The following is a 17954-nucleotide window of genomic DNA, read 5'->3' as shown; positions in this document are numbered from 1 at the left end:
GTAATCAGTAAAGCTTTCGTAGACAAGGCATTCAAGAAGTTTGGAGACATATGGGAGAAGGGAGATAGGAGGGTAGTTAGAGGGTAGGGAGGGGTCCAGTGGGGGTTTCTTCAGGATAAGGAGAATTATGGCATGTTTGAAAGCCGAAGGGTATATACCAGTAGAAAGGGAGAGGTTGAATAGTTTAGTTAGGGCGGGGGCCAGGGTGGAGGAATGGGCACAGAGTAGATCAGAGGGAATTGTGTTAAGTAGACAGGTAGTTGATGGAGATGATGAGAGAAGAAGAGACTTCATCCACAGTAACAGGGCTGATGGAGGTTAGGGATAATTTACGGGTGGAAGGTTTGGAGATGGTTGGAGTGGCCCAGGAAGCAGAGACATCATGTCTGATTTTGTCAATTTTCACTTAAAAGTAGGCGGCAATGTCTTGGACAGTGAAGGTTGTTGTGGGGGGAGAAGGTGTGGGGTTTAGTAGGGAGTCAAATGTTAAGAAAGGGGATGCGTGGGTTGGAAGCTTGAGAGGAAATGACAGCAGAGAAGTAATTTTGCTTGGTGACAGTGAGTTTAGTGGTAAAGCTTTGTGGCTTGGCTTTGTAGTCCATGAAGTCAGCGCTGAGGCCAGATTTCTCCACTTGCGCTCAGCTGCATGAACAGTCTTTTGTAGCTGTTTGGTGTGATTGTTCAGGGGTCAGGGGTTGGTAGGTCGGGGGTAGCCAAAGGTGGCAGGGGCCAATGAAAAATATGCTCTAGCCCAGAGCAAGAACATCTTCTTGGGATTTGAGATGCTCATTGTTCCCAGGATCTCATAAAATAGATTGTGACACTAAACACCATACCAGGAATATACAGGTAAAGTAAATATATACTGTAGCAAATGTTCAGGTACACCTTGGCCCTAGTAATTTAGGCAGCATTTTTTCTTAGTTTGACTTACTTTTAGATACATCTTTTTCACCTTTACATGCAAACAAAAATGGCCATCAAAGATGACATGAATTGAGACAACATGTAATTCTATTAGAGGTGCTTACAATTTTGTATAATTACAGAATACATATGGTACAGATAAATAAGCCTAAACATGCTGCAAAACTGTTTTTTGTAAGTCTCTTAATAAAGAGATCTCTCTAATCTGTGTTCTCCAGCTGAAAAGTAACAATAGATAATTAACAAATGATGATTTTAGTTGGAAAAATTGTGATTGTTTAGTACGCACTATCCTGAACCTTCCTCAGTCTGGTATTTGCCACCCAGGAATATTTTTATTGTAGAGACTGATTACATCCATTTCATAAAAAATATCACAATGAGAGGTAAAACATGGGTGTTTTCTGCATGTACTATCTATGATCCCTGAGCAACATCATATGCTTTTGAAAGAGCATCCCCTTCTCTGCTGAAAATGAATAATATTTTTAAATAATAAAGCTGAACTTTTGTATAAGGTAAGCACCAGTTTTACAATGGTAATTTTTTTACATTATCTTGGTAATGTTTTATGGATCCGAGGGTCCGTCCTGCAGACACAAAGCCGAAAGTTCATTTTAGTTCTTGGGTGGCCAGTAACTAAAAAGGAAGATTCCTTATTTTGGCTATTCCATGAACCCAAGTTCTGCTGAGTTTTCCCCATACAATACAAATTGGGCTAAAGTGCCTTCACCTAGTTAAACACAATGGGCCTGATTTATTACAGCTCCCCAAAGCAGGAGAGGATACACTTTCATCAGTGAAGCTGGGTGATCCAGCAAACCTGGAATGGATTTCTTAAAAGTCATTTGTTATTTGTTAGCAAATGTTTTTAATCATGGTCCAGATCCATTCCAGGTTTGCTGGATCACCCAGCAAGCCCTTATTCTGACCTGTAGTGCCCAAGGATCACTCACTGACAGGAGGATTCCCACAGCTGTATTTATGAATGCAGCCGTGATAATCCTTCCATAGTGATTTCCTATCATCATCATGGTTTCGCGAACCCATTGGAACTTTGAGGAAATTTTTGCAAGAATGCCGGAGAATTTTTGCGGAATCCCTATGTAAGAGTAAAGGGGAATTTGATCAGATAGAGGCTGAGAGAGAGCCAGAGTGGATTCCAGGCTGAGAGAGAGCCAGAGATTTCAGGAAAGCCAGCCGCCAAATAGTACTAAAAAACTGTCAGTGTAACAGTACTGATATAGTGAATGTGTAGTAAGAGAGGGCACCTAAGTGAGGTAGCCAGATGCCCAGCCAGGCTACTCTTTATTGTTTTGTTGTAAAGTGCTGGGGAGTGTGCTGTAACACCTGCCTAAACAAAATAAAAACTGCTGTTATTTTGGACTTTTGGAGTCTGCTGCCTTCAATGTGCCCTGTAAGCATCCTGTTACTATGAGCAATCCCCCTGTGCTATGCCACAATATGTAGTTTGAATTACAAAACTCACAATTCTTTTGTCAAGTGGCACAGATCAGTTTCAACCATTCACTTTGATGACCAGATTTTGAGTTCTTAGCAACCTGTCGTGCCAAGTAAAATGGAATGCTGTATGGAAAATAAATCTCAAATTTTAGGAAGGACTAAGGTGTGCCCAAAAAACAGCAGACAGAGGACAAATGATTAGATGCCAGAACGGCCTCCGGTCTTCCTGCAGCTGACCTTACCCTATAACCACTCCTTGGTCTGCACTGCATCTCTCTGCAAAAGAGGCCATCTTGGATAAGGCAGGCTTTGCTTCCTTGTGTCAGAGCCTTTAATGAGGTAAACAGAGTAGTACAGTAGTGACATCACCAAATTTGATTCCATATCTCATAAGATAAGAAAGGTCAAAGAGCTCTAAAAGAAAACATATCTTAGGTTTTGTTTATCGTTTACCTTCCCTGCACTCCTGATCTCCACCATGTTCAGGAGATACCACTTGATGAGGATTCTTCACATACAACAGCATCCAACACAAGGGTAGCCCTTGAGCTTTTGGGTTCCTGCCACTTCCAGCCTCTGCATCACTGCAGGACAAGGTAATGAGGTAGGGGTCAGTGGAAGAGTATAGTGGGGGACCAGGCATATGATTTTCTTAGAAGTCTGCTGGATCCTGAAGAATCTTCAGCCAGCTGTATCTCATGAATACAGTGGAGATCAGAGGTGCAGTCAGTGATTGGTCTTTTAATAGTTTCCTATTTTTTCATACAGAATTTCTGTATTTCAGAATTATTTGTATATGGCATGTTCCCTTTACAGTAAAACCCAAGTCATGATAACCTTGTACAACATCCCCCAGTCAGCACAGAAATCTGTAGTCAGCACATTACCCCTATGGGATAATGATTTGTCCCCAACAGTCATCCCACTTTCCTTCTCTGTACTAACCATGGGCCATGGCTTTTGTTATGTTTACCTGAGCAGCTTGGACAGCACAGAAGACGATGGGGGGCACATATAGTTGGGCTGCTACTGGACAAGTGATGGCCTAGAGATCTTGAAAAAACAATTAAGTTGCCTTATTCTTGAGATGCCCCTATCTGGTACACAGAGGTGGTAGATGTCTGCACACAGGGAAAGTAATAGGTAAGTGCAAATTGTGCTTCTGCACAAGAGCTCTGGTCCCTCCTCAGCCAAGAAGGAACCCATTAAATAAAAAGGGAAAGAGGTTTTTTTGGCTAATTGTATTCAAACCCATTGCCCCATACATTTTTGTTTTGCTAGAAAATGTATTTTAAGTAGAAATCCCATTTATTTACATGTAACTAGTTCACATTTGCTACACATTAAAAGGCTTTTTTTTATATTTATGTGTATGTGAAGGGGCCAATGAAATAATCATGCAATTTTGTGCTTTTATCTACACTAAAATCCACATAAGTGTAAACTTTTTTTTGTTTTTCCCCAAAAACTGAATTCAGTGAGAAAAACATAAGCCACAATTTCTAATGTTGCACTTTTTTTTACCTTGTTTGAACATAAATTAAGCAACTACTGTATTTTTCAGAATATGTTGGCTCTTTTTGTACAAAACAACTTAATCAAATGCATGTGTTAATTTTTCAAAAATATAGCACAAAAGAAAAATGTAATCTTAAAAAAAAAAAAACAGCTGCAGATTATGTAACAGTGATTTTTTTAAGCAGACCTTAAAATTATCCCCTAGCAATTAAAAATAACTTTGACTTAACTATCAACCAGACAAATCTATCATGAATTCAGCCCTTTCTTTCATTTACCTGCTAATCCATTCAGCAAAAAAAAAAAAAAAAAAAAAAAAAAATTCAATTGAATAAAAGGGATAGCCAGCCTTTTATATAATGTTATTACTAGCTGATTACCTGGTGTTGCCACCAGGAAAAGGAATCAAGTAAAGCTATAGTGTTAAATCAAAGAAATGTTTTTTTTTTTTTTTTTTACAGGTTATAAAATAAGTACAATATACAATGAAATTAACCTATATTAATGACATATGTTCCAATGCTGTTTTAAATGTTTTTAATAAGAACATTGTTCTCATGAAACATCCTTTGTAACATTAAGAGAAACTGAAATGTAGGTGCACCTCTGGTCAGTTTCTATTAGTTTGTTTTCAATAAAATGTAGTTGTACAAACTTTGGTGGTTGATCCGGCAGCGGAAGTAACGATCCTGCTTTATCGTAAATGTGCTCTTGTACTGTGAATGTGGATGGAAATCCAGAGTGTAGAACAACTGATGTGGCGGTGAATGATGTCATTTGGAAACATGAGTTGTATTTTCTGATGTTATTAAGAAAATGCTTTGACTATTTGAGGTATTTCCTGATGTGTAATTCCAAAGTTCTTGTGCTGGTGTTAACACTTGCATGCTGCGAGTAGTCTTTATGTGGATCATAGTGGAATCCTTCCAATGCTAAGCTAAAATGTTGTGCAGTCCGTGATCATCTGGCCTTTTCTCTAATTTCGTGTACTCGGGTCTCACACTGTTGTCCTGTCTCTGTAGCTCTAGATGTAGTAGCTCTTTCTGTCATATCTTGTAGTCGGGTGTCACGCTGTTGTCCTGTCTCTGTAGCTCTAGATGTAGTAGCTCTCACGCAGCGTGGCGTGGCAAACTCTCTGGATATTCTTTTCTACGGTGTAGTTTCATTTATTTTTTGCCTTTGATTGCACTTGGCCAATTGCCTTACCTTTTCTCAAAGGCATTATTACAGGCAAAAAATTTGTAAGAGTCCAAAAAAAAAAAAAAAAAAAAGTATGTAAGCAAAAGGCACGCTGTCATTGAGCAATACATACACATATACCTCTGACATAGGACAGCACTGTACAAATATGTCTGGTACGCTCACATGTCTAGCAAGTTTGGTTGAAATGTGTTGCGTTTTCGAGTGATGGTGGAACACAAACACATCCAATTTTATATACCGTATTTTCCGGCGTACAAGATGACTTTTTAACCCCGAAAAATCTATGACAAAGTCAGGGGTCGTCTTGTACGCTGGGTACCAGTACTTTCCTGCAGTGCCTGGTGTCCTTGCGAGTCCTCCTGTGCCTCCTTCTGTCTCCTGCTTTTCAGCTTACACGAGTCCTCCTGGGCAGGCTCGCATTGCTTCACAGCAGGACTCATGTAAGCTGAAAAGCAGGACGTGAGCCTGGATTGGCTCTCCAGTGGAGAGCCTGGATTGGCTCTTCACTGGAACACGCCCATTCATTAAAAGGAACGTGCCCATTCATTACTTAGAACTAGTAGTGTACAGTTCTTTCTGCCTCTCAGTTCTCACACAATAGTGAGATCTGACAGGCAGAAGGAACAGTACAATACTGGACATATAACACGACCCCCAAATGATTGGTTAGAGTGGGGGGTCGTCTTATATGCCCAGTCGCCTTATACACCGGAAAATACGGTAAATTGATTGTGGTGATAGGTCCGGAGTAAAGAAGGATTACAGTCTTTTTAATTATTTTTTTTTTAAATACTGTAGATATGAGATAAATGGTCTTTCTTGTACATTGTAATGTATGCCCAATTATGTACATTTTTACATATGCAGCAGTAATGCTGCCCATTTAAATAAAAGGTTTCACAATGTGCTAAAATGTACAAAGCAATTTGACATACACCATTTTTGTAATGCATATGCATTCCCCTAGTGTGTTGGGGTACCTTGAAACAGAATGACACTACAACACACTGATGCACGTAATTAGTATGTACATCATTATACTTTGCAATAATGCATGCATTACCACAATGCAACAGTGGCAATGGGCCCCTAATGTCCATTGTCAGGGCATAATTGCATGTTATTTGGTTCATGACTGCAAGTCAACATGAAATGCATGTGCCATAGGATGTTAAATAATCTTGCAGCACAGAACTAGGGAAGAAGTGTCTGTTACTAATGTTAAGCTTTTATATGGTTTATTGCAATTGTAATTGATTTACACGGATGATAAAACTGGTTTGGGCAGCCAAGTTTAAAAAGAAACTTTTGTTTCAGAAGGTGTTCAGCACATCCTAAATAACATACCTTTGATTTCTTGCTTTTTTATGCTATGTTAAAATATTTGTTCTTCTTTTTAGGCTGTACCCTGGCTTTGGCCATTAGCTTGCCAACTTAATTAGGATGACTAATCACATTGAAGTTCCTATATCTGATGGTCATCATATGAGCCTGGAGGAGTTTCCCAAACCATGTTGGACAAAGTATTGCAGCTGGTTTAGAAGAAATCTTCTTTTGATCCTTACTATAGGAGGTACCTGTATAACTACATTTTTTTTAATTTTATTTCTTTTAACAGTAGCTGTTTATGCTATTGGACATTTACATTTAAAAAAACTGGGGTTTTATTTATGTTAACATTTGTTATATGTTTGTATGATTCAACCATCAGTGGTAATTATTTTTCTGCCAGTTGGCTATCAGCAGTGTGAAGCATTCTTCCCTCATACAGTATATCAATGTCCCTCTTTCAGCATTATGCACAACTCACAAATATGCTTTAGAGGATGCACATTTCCCTTTTCCAGCTGTTAGATAAGAAGAAGCCAAGGTCAAAGTGCAGGTCTCATATCTGCTCTGGATATAGTCATCGTCTGACCCTCAATGATGCTTGAAATTCTACTTTATTATAGAGCATGGTTTACTTTATCCTGTTACCTATGATGACCAAAACAGAAAACTACGTGGCAAGCCTTGATCAAAAATGCACCTTTAAAACGTGTGATGTAGAAAGACCTTTAATTCATCAAAGTCATAAAGCAAGCACATCAGTTTTAACAGTTTAAATTGTATTATTATTAATATATGTATTCTATAACATATGGCCATTGGCCAAGGAAAAAGAAAAAAAAACCTGCAGAAAAATAGGATCATCCTTGTAGTTTGCCTGTGGAACTACATACCAAAATATTTGACCTCTCTTCCATTTTTACATCTGATTAGCATGTGAGCAAACTATAGACAATAGACATGTCTGTACTTGAAGATCAAGATTCAGCTTTACTATGTGGGCCTTAAGCTGCGTACACACTTCCAATTTTTATCGTTCAAAATGAACGACGAACAATCGATTGGGCAAAAATAGTTCGTAAAAAAAGTAACCAACGACGCCGACGAACGAGGAAAGTCGTTGGAAATGAACGACCGGACCGGCGGATCGGACGACGATCGTTGACCATCGTTCGTGTGTACGATCGTTCATTGATCGTCCATGGTCTGAGCATGCGTGATGAACGAACGTTCCTGCGGTGCACGTAACTTCCTGTATCGTTCAAACGATCGCATCTATTGTGTGTACAATATCTACGAACAATCGTGTCATTATCTGTATGTACAGGATCGGTGCTATACGATCGTTCGCAGATATCGTGCAGGATCGTTCGTCTACCAACGATAATAATTGGAAGTGTGTACGTAGCTTTAGTATAAAGCAATCTGAATAGTTTTATAGCAAATTAATGACATACACCCTATCAAAACATCTGTTAACTTTCTTGGAGTTCTTGGAGGAGGAAGTATGTCAAAGATGTCCGATGATTTGGTCATTTTGGTCTGCAGTATACCAACAACAAAGTATTACCTTTATTAAGTAGAAAGACCTACATCATAAGGAACAGTGCATTGCATTTGTGTCTGTATGAAAAACAGTAGCACAATTCAATGGAGACCACCTTTTGTATCCTTGGTAAAATTACAAATCAGTCTCAAATGGTCTCTTTAAATTAGCACTGAGATATTGATAGCAGGAGAAACGTTAAATATTATCAGCATGGTCGAGACCAGTTTTACCACCATAATGCTGGATGCTGATGTTGGTTTATTTGTTAAGTGCCAATAACTTGGACAGTTGTGCAAATTTGTGATGTTTATAAATATATCCAGCTATCCCCATGTGTTTAAAAATTTCCCTTCAGAAAGAAGAAAAAAAAAAAAACTGGCTTTAATGCTTACTTTTGATGCTAAGCAAAACTAGGAACTATTTTATTAGACAGATTCAGAGAAAATAATAAATGATGAAATAGTAATAATTACAAAACAATAATAAACTAGTAAGTTTGTTCAAGAGCAGAGAACTGGGAGGGAAAGTTCAACATGTAAATTGTAACAAAAATTGACACCTGAAACATGTGGTGGGACCTTCTTTTGCCAAATTGCAAGCAGCAACTTGGGTCCCACTGGCGTCTGTAAAATCTGAGCTGAAAAAGCAATAGTAGTTGAGAACTGGGAACAATGTATGTGATCACAGCAGAGACAGAGAGTACCGAAAGTTATCAGCTCACTAGATTTCTTGCAGGATCAGTAGGTAGAAATTTGCACTTATCCAACAGATCTAACAAAAAAATTTTAATGGTATAATTTATAGGCAAAAAAGAGAGCAAATGGGAGAAGTTGATACAGATCATCATCAGAAAACAAATATGTTAGGGTCACTTCCCCTCTTAGATAATAAAAAAATTAATTCAATGTTTTTTTAATATCTTATTAACATTTTTCTGCCCTTCTGTCTTTACTGCCATGATGATAAAAACTGAAAGGGAAACCCACAGCCTCCTCAGGTACCTACATCACATATCTTAGGAGGCTGTGTGCTGCTCCTTCCGTGCATGACAGATTGTCATCAGGGATGCTCCTCGTATGCAAATGAACCAGAGACCACATTTAGAGGTCCTGACAGAAGATCATCTCTCAATCTAGCACACAGGGAGTTCAAGATTGGTCAATGTCACTAGTAAGCATAAAGAAAAAAGATGGCAGCATATAACAAGCAGCCCCTAAAAGAAGACAATCTCAAGTTAGCGCAGGATTTGCTGGGTGCAATTAGTACATTGATTGGAGCAAGAAAGGGTAAGTGAAAAAAAAATATTGCAAGTTCTTGACTTAGGCCTGGATAGGCCCAGTTTTTGATGAACTTGGAATTGTTTATTACCTGTCAAAATTGTAAAGAAAGGAACTAAAAGACTAACATTCTGGCACTTCTTTACTTTTTTATAGCGTCATTGCCCAGTGCAAAACCCCAAAAGGTTTTATGATTACAGAATGCTTTCCTAGCTTAAATGGGAACAGTGGGTCATCAAATGCAAGTGCTACCCATAACCTGTGCAGAAAGCAGAGCTGTGGGAAGAACCAAACAGGATAACTTAGTACAGCACAAAAATAAAGGATGAGGGGTGGTCAAAAGAAGTCATCCTGGTTAAAGATAAAGCAGCAGTGACTGGTCTTTGTACTAGTCTAGGTTTACCATTGGTTTACTCCACAGATCTGGAGAAATTACACAATGCACATAAATATTTAACTAAAAATGCAAATGCCTCCTGTATTTAACACTACTTTTGGGTAAATACTCTCAAGCTACTCTCATGCTTTTGGAAAATTCTTAAAGTGAGTCCAAATAGAGTCTTTATGGCAGGGCAGACCTTCTTCAAAAACATATGCCTCTTTATGACTTTTTTTTTTTTAAACTATTGGCTGCTATGGCTTCCCAATCACATCTGTTCTCTCAGAGACTTCCCTTGTTTCACTACTCCAAATCTTCCCTTTTCCTGTGCTTTACTGCTATCAGAGGATTAGACATGGCTAGCCTTGCATGTACAGATGTCCTTACTATGCCTTCTGGCTCATTGCTAGGTAATGATAAAAGCTCCTGAAAATTCATTAGTGCCTCTTTCTGTTCCTCTTACATCACTGATGTGAACAAAAAATAAATCATTCAATAATCTCCAGTCAACATCTTGCTTTACTTCCAAATTTCCTGTTTCTTTGCAGTAATCATACTTTATGCGCATACAAAAAAATCCTTCCTAAATGTTTTTCTATATCATGCTTTTATCAAAGAAAATGTTTTAAATTAAATGTAGGTTCAGGACTAATACAGTCTCTATCTCTAGTTTACAACTTTTTCATACATTTGATTCTGCTATATTCATCAAGTTACAGCCTTCACAATACACATATTTAATTTGCACACAAATAAACAAACACTTTCATTGAACACATCAATGTGCAAACTGTATTAGTCCTGAACCTACATTTAATTCAAAACATTTTTCTTTGATAAAAGCATGATCTAGAAAAACATTTAAGAAGGATTTTTTTTTTGTATGCGCATAAAGTATGATTACTGCAAAGAATCAGGAAATTAACAAATTAAGAAAACCAATAGTATCTATAAATCAATAAATATAATTTAAATCAATAAGTTCTTTATTGTGGTAGTTACTTTAAACACTTGGTTCTTAGCGAGAAACTAACATGGTGGTCTTCAGTTGGCTAGTGATTGCAGATAAGTGCTATGGGTTGTGTTTTATGTTAAATGGCAATACAATGCACCTATTCTGGCACAACCCAATGCATGGCTGTGCATAATCTGTTAACTGTAGTGAACTGCATTAACAAAAATTCTAAAGATCAACTTTAGGTGTTGTTGTGCGTGAACTATTGGTTTGACCAATAAAGTGGAACTAAACCTGCGATACTCACTTGCACGCGCAGCTCAGTAAAATTTGATAGCTGGGTGGTGATCAGGCAGGAAAGAACACCTTACCATGTCTGATCACCAGGTTTTCAAAGTGGGACTTTAGTTCCACCTCAGGATAAAGCAGTCACCTTGTATTTATTAGTTCGGCTACTTAATAAAGACATTTCAACTCACATATTTTCCTATATGAGAAAGTCATTACTGATTCTGCTGACATCTATATTCGCCAAGTAAAACAGTACTAATTACAGTCATATGTGAATAGATAGTCTTATGAATATATTTATATGGAAAAATAGTAGGGGGAAAAGAGAGTAAAAGCATAGTATAAGTATAAAATGTCAGTATGTCTTGTATACTATCGTATTATATTTAAATTATTTGAAAAGAAAAGGTTTAAAGCGGAGGACATCTTTGAGTCCTGGTTTTCTGGTTGCTTTCTGGTTGAAAAACCACTTCGTCTCACAACAGCAAAGTCTTGCATCGAAGTCGCCACCTCTGGGGATTGGTACAATATGTTCTAGAACGAAAAAATTAAAAACCTTTTGGTTGTAGTTATATTTTAGATGCACATGGAGGCTTACTTAGTGTTAACCTGCCTAAGGTTATAGAATATATATGTTCATATGTTCTTTTTCTAAAATGTCTTATCTAAAATGATAATAGCTGAATATATCTTATTTGTACAGTTATTGTTACTATCTCACTGTATCCCCTGAAGAAGCTTTCCAGCAAAACGCATCGAGAGATGTTATTCAACATCTGCCTGTATAATATTGGCTTAGGCAGTCATCTGTCTAGTTTATATGCATTTCCCTATGTTGATACACATAGGGCTGCCCAATTTCTTTATCTGATACATGTTTTGCATTATGAACCAATTTTCCTTTACAATGATTGCAGCTGTGGCTGCATTCATTGAGAAGAGTGTGTGATCCCCAGGGCACTATAGGTTAATTAACTCCTCTCAGCGAATCAGAAGGACGTTCTCAGTTACATTTTCGGTAAGCGAGAAAGGCGCCATTCGCTGTGAGATCGAACCTAATTTTCTTGCTGGCCCTTCCTTACTTCCCACCCCTACATATCTCCCCTCCTATTGGGTGTTACTTTCCCCACCTCCTAGATTGTATTCCTCTGTCATTTGCTACCCCTATTTAATGTACAACATTGTGTAATATGCTGGTGCTATATAAATCCTGTTTATAATTAATATCATTATTAATAATAATAATTTTATTATTAATAATAGTCTATTCTCTATAGTGTGGAAGGGACGATCTGATAGATTTATCACTGGTGCCTCAAAAATGCAACATGGGGCCATCACAAGGTCGGAGTTGGAGTTCTCAAGGGGCCCTAATGTCTTCTACTGGTGACATCTTCATTCGTTACTTTCCATTATTGGAAAAAGGCAGCATGCATCGTCCCAGCTGGTGTAAGTGAAGGAGGGTTTAAAAAACTTGTTTAGCTAATGAATATCTTGGAGTGTAGGTGTATGTACATTATGTATGTGTGGCAATGCAAATACAGTATGTACATGAAAACATTTACCATAGAATTTTAGGGGAAGTTACAATTACAACTAGATTAACCTTTAAACAAATAGATACTCTTGATGGTCCAAGGAACTAAACTTTTTTTAATGAGATTCTGGAAATACACAACTTATTCAAAACCTCAAATTAATTTAAAGGCTCATTTTATAAAACGGGGGAAATCAGGCATTCCCTTATGGCGTGGGAATCTGTTTTAATCACAGGGAAAAAAACTTTAACGTTGGCAAAAATAAATGTGCACTGGATGCTACCGTATTTTTTGCCGTATAAGACGCTCCGGAATATAAGACGCACCCAATTTTAAAGGAGGAAAATCTAGAGAAAAAAAGATTCTGAAAGATTATTCCCCTTCTGATCACTCATGTGCCATTCATACCGGTATTCCCCTTCTGATCACTCATGTGCCATTCGAATTCCCTTTCTGATCACTCTGTGCCTTTCAAATTCCCTTTCTGATCACTCTGTGCCTTTCAAATTCCCTTTCTGATCACTCTGTGTCATTCAAACTCCTCTTCTAATCACTCTGTCATTCAAATTCCCCTTCTGATCACTCTGTGCTTTTTTTCCCACTGTACGGCAGTTAGGACAGGGAACAACAGGTGGCGCTGTGCCGGCTTCTTTCGCTCTGCTTTACAGACAGGAGAAGACACGATGCTGGCAGAGGAGAGAAGAGACACGCTACATGCAGCCAGAGACACACGCAGGATCGGGTATCGGGTGAGTATATTATTTTATAACACATTTGTCATATAGGATGCACTAACTTCCCCCCCCCCCCGTTTTGGGGAAGAAAAAGTGCGTCTTATACGGCAAAAAATACGGTATTTATTATCCTTTAATATATCTCTGTATGCAACAGCTAATCAAGGTATATTAAGTATGTGTGTGTGTATTTATATATAATTACACTTCATGTACCCAATGGCTTTTGTATGTTTGTATATTTAGGTTTCTTTTGTTAAGACCTTACAATTCGGGCTTTGCCTGCTTTTTAGATAATTTATTGTTACTAGAAATCACAAAGTGCCAGTAAAAAACCCCATATGGGTTTTTCATATAACCCATAGATTTTTATTGTATATAGATAGAACTGGGATGTGGCCATTTCAGATTTGCAATGAGCAGCATTGTTCAACTGAAATCCAAACCTCACCTATTTAATTGCAGATTGGGGATGTTGAAAATCATTTTTTTCTTGCGGTTGCACATTGCTATTGCCGTTGTTTTTTTAAAAATTTGCATGGAAGCCAAGTGCAAACTGGTCACCTATAGCAATGGTCCCCAGCCTTTCTGACAGCAGGGTCTGGTAACATTGAAAAAAATTTTGCCCCAGCCCAGTATATGTACAGCTTACACTACTCTGCTATTCTCAGCAGCCCAGCCTCCTGTCAGCACACTAGAGTGGTGTCCACTTCATGGAGTATTGCGAGAGAGCTGGGGTGCTGTCAGGTGGCAGAGCTGCTGGGAATGCCAGGGAAGTGTAAGCCTTACATACATTGCTCTGCCATTCTCAGAAGCTGCTGTGTAAGCAGTGTGAGAAGAGCCATCCGTGCTCCCACTGGTTGTACTCCTGCTGTCACACTGTCACTAGCTTTAGTGCAATTTAAGGAGGGCCTCCGGCACTACCGCTGTAATGTGATGCAGCTGAAGCAATAAAATTTTAGGGGTAGTTAGCCACAAGAACCCCCATTTGCACCTACATTTTACATTTTTACCTACGACTCCCCATTCAGGAGAAAAAGGGACATTTATATGTGTCAGGGCACCATGGTAGGAGTGATGAAGTTTTCGTGTCGGGGGTAACCACAAGAATCCTCTACTTACCATACATTTCCCTTTTCTCTACTGTTAAAGAGAAATTGGGGTTCAGAAAAAGTAAGTGGCCAATTTTTTTTGACAAATGGAGTATCTGGGCAAGTGAAGGTATCGTTTTTTTATTTTCACTTTAGTTCTACTTTAATGAAAAAAAGATCCCTGATTCTTATTAGGATTTTATGTTTGGGACTCCGTATCTGGCAATTTGTTATCACACTGAAGCCCGATCTCATTGGCAAATTGTTATCACACTGAAGCCCTCATTGAAAAGATAAGAGATGCGCTTGCAAACAATAGTACACGTTCCATAGGTAGGTAGGATTTTCTCATAGGACTCTTCTACATCCTGTCATTTGTGCCTACCCCCCCCCCCCCCCCAACTTTCCTGCCACAGTGGCCTGGGGGTTGGGCACCACTGACCTATAGTACAATCGCCCATTCAACCAGCTGGCAGATGCTTGGTTTCTCACCACTTGTCTGAAAAAGTCCTTACTGGTACTCCTAATTTGTTCTATGTCTAATGTTTTAGGCAACAACTATGGAAGAAAATTAGGGATACCTGATACCTAAAATAATATGCAGGCTAAACCCTGAGACGTGCTCTCAGATATGGATTTGGATTCATTTGATAAAAGTTTTGCATAAAAAAAAACTAATGTACTTTTGGACCCCGACTACTAAAATGACTTTTGAATGCTGTGCTGCACAAATTGACACATTGGGCCCGATCTATCATGGGTGATCCAACAAACTGAGAATTGACCAAGGCTGAAAACATTTGACTACTAATAGTAAATTGTTTTTAGGAAATCCATTCCAGGTGTCAGGATTTAATTTCCAGGTGAGCAGCATGAGCAACTCTGGGATGCGTTAAGTGTGTATATTGCAAGTAAATGCAAACACAGCACAGAAAACTGTGCAAATAGTGCAACAGTCCTTAAACATACAGTAACAGCAAACTATAAACAAGGAGCAGGATTTCATTGGGCAAGTGGCCAGAGCCCCAGCAAGGTTTCAGGTACAAATCCAATGCTAAGGCATAGGTAGGTATCTGAAGCCAGATTATATAGGCCTACTAATAAGTTAGTGGAAGTACATTCAAGGTGTGCTAAACCAGTGCCACCAGCAGGAGACATTGGGACCTGCATATTAGTCTATACTCTGCAGTCTTAAGCTACGTACACACTTTCAATTAATATCATTGGTAAACGAACGATCCTGCACGATATCTGCGAACAATTGTATGGCACCGATCCTGTACATAGATAATGACACGATTGTTCGCAGATATTGTACACACGATAGATGCGATTGTTTGAACGATACAGGAAGTGACGTGCACCTGGAACAAATATATATATATACACACACACACACACACAATACAGTATGTATTGAGCGAACGTTCATCGCATATGCTCAGACCATGCATGATCACTGAACGACCATACACACGATAGATTGTCAACAATCGTCATCCAATCCGATCCGCAGGTCCGGTCGTTCATTTCCAACGGCTATCCTCGTTCGTCGGCGTCGGTTACTTTTTTTACGAACGATTTTTGGCCAATCGGTCGTTCGTCGTTCATTTCCAACGATAAAAATTGGAAGTGTGTACGCAGCTTTAGAGAGCTTTGATAAATCATGCCCATTATCTATGACAGCAAAATAGTTGATCGCATTACAATATAATAGTAGGGAATACTTTTTGTGCGATTTTGTCTTGCCCAAGATCGCTATTCTTTGCAGAAATTTGTGGCACAATGTGACTGTGGTCTAAAGGGGCATTGTTTGTATCGATACACTTTTCCCAACTATATATAAAAAAAAAATATTTTCCAACTTTTTTTCAATTTTTTTTTGAATATTCTAAGTGACAATCTAAAAATGTGGTGTCACTGGCTGCTGCCGAACAATCATATGCATATGTGGCATGGTGGCTCTGAGGTTAGCACCCTGACCTTTGCAGCGCTAGGTCCAATCTTGGCCAGGACACAATCTGCATTCCCCGTTTTATAAATTGAGCCCTTAGAGTTCACTATAAATCACACAACTATCTCTAAACTCTCTACATTAAACTAACTAGTCTGTAGTTACTTGGTAATAACTTTCCTCCCTTTTTGAAGATAAACCACATTGGCCTTACGCCAATCCATTGGTACCTTGTGATATACTAAGGACTCTCTAAACATAAAAATAACAGAGCTCAGCTCTTAGAGTACATGTGGATGTATGTAATCCATCAGGTCCTGGTGCTTTGTCATTACTCCAGTCAATGTCAGGGTAGTTGAAATCTCCCATGATTAAAACTTTCACTTTTTGCTGCTTTTTCTATCTGTGCTAGTAGTTGATTTTCTATTTCTTCCTTAAAATTGGGGGGCTTATAGCAGACACCAATAAATATTTGTGTGTTATTCAACCCCACATTCAACCGCACCCATAATGCCTCAACCTCATCACTTGTTCCATCCACAATTTCTTGTTTCACATTCACTTTTAGATCACTTCTCACATATAGACAGACACCACAACCCTTTTGTTTGACTCTGTCTTTACGAAAGAGAGTATACCCAGGAATATTGAAAGTCCAGTCATGCAAATAACAAAGCCAGGATTCAGCATTACCAACTAAGTCATAATTCTCCTCACTCATATAGGCTTCATACTCCCCTATCTTGTTTGCTAGACTTCTAGCATTGGTGAACAGACTCTTTAAACCATTGCTGCATTTACCAGCATTGTTTGCCAAATCCTTTTGTTTTTTAGTACAATTAGTACTGCACAATCCAATGTTTGTTTGTAACATGGGAAGCTCCTTACAATTATCCATAACCCTCCCCCCCCCCCCCAACTATCCCCAATCCACCCTCCACTAGTGTCTGACCCCTGACTAACCTTTCTGCCACCTTATTTGACTGTCCCACCCCCGCCGCATTGGCACAGGCAATATTCCAGATACTATAGCCTTGGAGGTCCTTTTCTTCAGCTTGAAACCTAGTTCCCTAAACTGATTTTTAAGGATCCTCCATCTATATTGTCATTGGTTCCAACATGGACCAAGACAGCCCTTCCCAGTAGTTTGTCCACTCGGTCCACCACATCCCGAACCCTGGCACCAGGGAGACGGCAAACCATTTGGTTGAAGCGATCTGGGGGACAAACTATTCTACCCGTCCTCCTGATCATATAATCCCCTATGACTACTAATTGTCTTTTCCTTCCTGTGTTTCCCTCCCCACCACTACTAGATGTGCTGCTCTCCCTGCTGTTAGGGGTAGCAGTAACATCTGGAGTTGCCACCATTGGGTCTGCCACCTGCACATCCTCACATATCTTTGCAAACATGTTGATGTGCTCAAACACAGGGCTTGCCTTCCTTTTCAGGGTGCCCCTACCACTCCCTCTAGTTACATTAACCCAACTCCCTACATGTTCATCCTGACTAACCTCTCCACCCCCACATCTGAGCCATTAATTGCCTGCTCAGTGAGCAGGAGACCCCTCTAACGGCAAGGCGACTTGCTCACATTTGTCACAGCAGTATTCACCCTGGAGCTGTTGCTCCATTTGTGCATACATATAGCAGACTGTGCACTGAACCAAACCTTCCACCTTGTAACTGGGAAAATGAGTTGTAGCAATTTTTGTTTATAGGGAATTATAAAAGTTTACTTAAA

The 17954-nt window shown here is 39.0% G+C and overlaps 1 protein-coding gene across 1 annotated transcript in view; it reads left to right on the top strand.

Annotated features, from left to right (window-relative positions):
* LOC140340682 (excitatory amino acid transporter 2-like) overlaps positions 1-17954 on the top strand; it is a 65966-nt gene that overhangs the window by 21935 nt on the left and 26077 nt on the right. The window contains exon 2 of the mRNA XM_072426020.1: positions 6513-6685. Within this exon, the coding sequence (XP_072282121.1) occupies positions 6556-6685 (130 nt within the window). The 5' untranslated portion in view covers positions 6513-6555. The remainder of the gene's footprint in view (positions 1-6512; positions 6686-17954) is intronic.

This window comes from Pyxicephalus adspersus, chromosome 11, assembly GCF_032062135.1.
Source record: "Pyxicephalus adspersus chromosome 11, UCB_Pads_2.0, whole genome shotgun sequence".
NCBI lineage: Eukaryota > Metazoa > Chordata > Amphibia > Anura > Pyxicephalidae > Pyxicephalus > Pyxicephalus adspersus.
This window is presented reverse-complemented; position numbering and strand designations above follow the sequence as displayed.